At 37.9% G+C, this 3007-nt stretch overlaps 1 protein-coding gene across 1 annotated transcript in view; it reads left to right on the top strand.

Annotated features, from left to right (window-relative positions):
• Positions 1-1078, top strand: part of PADG_08230 (uncharacterized protein) — a gene marked incomplete at both ends in the record, with an annotated part of 3152 nt that extends 2074 nt beyond the window's left edge. The window contains one exon of the mRNA XM_010765409.1: positions 62-1078. Coding sequence (XP_010763711.1) covers positions 62-1078 — 1017 coding nt within the window. The remainder of the gene's footprint in view (positions 1-61) is intronic.
• Between the last annotated feature and the right edge of the window lie 1929 nt (positions 1079-3007).

Below are 3007 nucleotides of genomic sequence, written 5' to 3'. Positions count from 1 at the left end.
GTCTCACCCTAAAAATTCTTTCGCTGCTTTCCCACTGCATCGCAATCCACAACCACAACAGCAGCAGCAGCAACAACAACAACAGCAGCAGCAGCAGCAGCAGCAACAACAACAACAACAACAGCAGCAGCAACAACAGCAGCAACAGCAACAACAGCAGCAGCAACAACAACAGCAACAGCAACATCAACAGTGGCAGCATCTGGAACAAGCCCGGCAACAGTCCGGCAATTCGATGCGACCACATTCAAATACCCAACAACAATATCACGCTGTACTGCAAGCGTCTCCAACTATACGGCAAGAAGCTTCAAATCTCCACAAATTATCGCCAAATATGCGCCGGCAGTCATATCAGCATATCCAACAACCTCGCCCTCGCCACCTAGATACCCACTACAGAGCAAATAGGGTTATTCGCATGAACTCTTTCGATTGTACGCCCTACTCTCAGTCTTCTCCCGTCAAATCTCCAGCCGAGGGACTGTCAACCCCTGTCGCTTATCCTGCTTCTGCCACTGCATATGCCTGGGGTGGGAATAATCATTGCTTGGTCAATTCTTCGACGACAAACAGTAACACCATTTGTCCTACTGCCAATGCTCATGATCTAAGCAACTGCATGACATCCAGTCAAGTCCAGGAGTTGGACAATGAGACCTCTGATGCCCCCATCCATCGTACACCGATCCAAGCCCATCTATCAACACCCTTGTTCAAAACACCAGCCAATGAAACTTCCCCAGTTTCGCGAGGGACTTCAGCTGGATCAATGACAACTTCGGGCTCCAGCTTGACTGATCCGTCTATCCCTTCACCCGGGGACAATAGAGCGTTCCAGGACCAAACTGCAATCGCTGTGGGTCCAGGTGACCTTGTTTCTGGCTCAACGAACAACAGCGGTGACATGCTCACTGAAGAAATTGGCGGTGGGTCCGAAGCTTCATCCTTCTTTCAAGATGCCTTCTCAGATGTTAATGGACTTGAAATCAACACTGCTGGCTCTCAAGAGTGCTCTGACGAGAACAATTTTCTCAGATATGAGTTCTCTGAGCCTTTTGGTGTTCCAGCATTATAACTTATTGAAAATCCTATCCTTTCATATTGTTACTTTTTTATTACAGTTTAGTTACCTAATCAAACCCCTCTCCTTCTGTTTCTTGTTTAGACCCCTGGGTTCTCTTCACTTACACACACACACACACACACATACACACACACACACACATATACACACACAAACAAAACACAAGAACAGAAATAAACAGAAGCACTTTCTGCATTCATAATTCATTTGCTTTCTTGTATATCTCTTTGTCTTATACATTCTCTACAGTCTGTTTTTACCTTCTTATTTATGTCTTCTGTTCTGAGTTAATAACTCCAATGTTCTCTTTGCTTTCTTGTATTTTCTTTCTTTTATTTCACATTGCCTGGTGCATATGGCCAAGTTCTTGCATATATTTCTTGTCTTCTATTCTCATTGTCTTTCTCAGTTTTCCCTTGACAAAAAAATAAAAAAAAAATAAAAAAAGGCACCAAAATAGAAGAAATGATGTGATATGTGTGATGTGATATGTGTAATATGATCACTATTAGTGTCTAAGAAAATTTTGCTTCACAGTTTCATTTTTCAATTTTCTTGCTCTTTTACAAAGTACATCAAAACATCTCAAGGTACCTCAAGTAAAAGTAAGATATTTTTTTGTGAAAAAGAAATGTGGTTTGTTCATACTTATCTACTTTGATGATGATACTTTTCTATCATCTAATAAGCTATAAAAGGCAAAGAAGAGTAAGTGAGTATTTAAATCTTTTTCTTCAGACTTATAGTCAGATGAGAAATACAATACTGCTTTAATTTTTAATATTCTGGTTTATTTTTTCAACTTATTACTTTTCAAAATACTGATTATTTTCATAGTTATATTATTTTATATATATGTTTTTCTTCATTTTTTATTTTATGATTTACTTTCTTTTGCAATCTCTTATTGTCTGTTAATGTTGCCGTCTCATATACTCAACCCAGTTATCTAAGATGGCAAAAGCATTTTAACATATTGAATGATGAGTATTATACTTCAGCTGCAGCATGTGTACCTTGCAGCTTGTGCATTGAAATTGCCAGTCAAGTTCTCTAACTCTGATTATAGCTTGAAATGTGCTGTGAGAGTGCCACAGAATGAGTGACAGAGAGAAATGAAGAGATACATACAGTGAGATGCAAGTGAATAAATACTACAGATGTCAGAAAGAAGTTTTGAAGAGAAAAAGTTCTGTTTGTAGATAGTGTACTTTTATAACTTCTTTTTCCCCTCTTTTCCTTCTCACTTGAGTTGTTTTTCTCTGAAAAATTACCTAACTATTCAGAGCAAAAAGATGGAGAAAGAGAGAAATGAAGAAAAAAGAGAGAAAAAAAGACCTCTGATGAAAGTTGTTTTATATTGTTTTTTTAGCATAAAGAGAGATTTGTTTAATATGAAACAGTTGATGAGATTATGTATTATTAAATATGCTGTAAATTTTGACCCTGTTACTATTACTCTATACATTGGTTTTCAGTTTTTATATCTTTTCTTATAGTTAAACAGAGACTTCAATGATTATATCTCTTGTGATAGATAGAGAATTGTTCCTCTAACTGCTGGATACGAAGAAGAAAGCATCAAATGGTGGTTGGACATACATCATCACCTACGCAAGTATTCAGGGGGAGGTTCCACAGGCGGAACGGAAGAGATTTCTCTTTTTTTTACCACTTGGAGATTTATTATCAATGAAGTCTCAGAGAATTTCAACGTATGAGGTTACAGCTAATTAACTACATATATAAAGCAGAAAATCTTATTAGTAGTATAAAGAACATCTTCTTCATATGATTTATATCTTAGAGTTTTCCATGATAACTATTTCACTACTCACTAGAGGGAATGGAGGACTCAGAATAAAGTCGGACAGATTAGTGGGGGTTGACTCCCCAGGACCGGGCATGGCTGAGCAGTCA

This window comes from Paracoccidioides brasiliensis, assembly GCF_000150735.1.
Source record: "Paracoccidioides brasiliensis Pb18 unplaced genomic scaffold supercont2.17, whole genome shotgun sequence".
In the NCBI taxonomy this organism is placed as follows: domain Eukaryota; kingdom Fungi; phylum Ascomycota; class Eurotiomycetes; order Onygenales; family Ajellomycetaceae; genus Paracoccidioides; species Paracoccidioides brasiliensis.
This window is presented reverse-complemented; position numbering and strand designations above follow the sequence as displayed.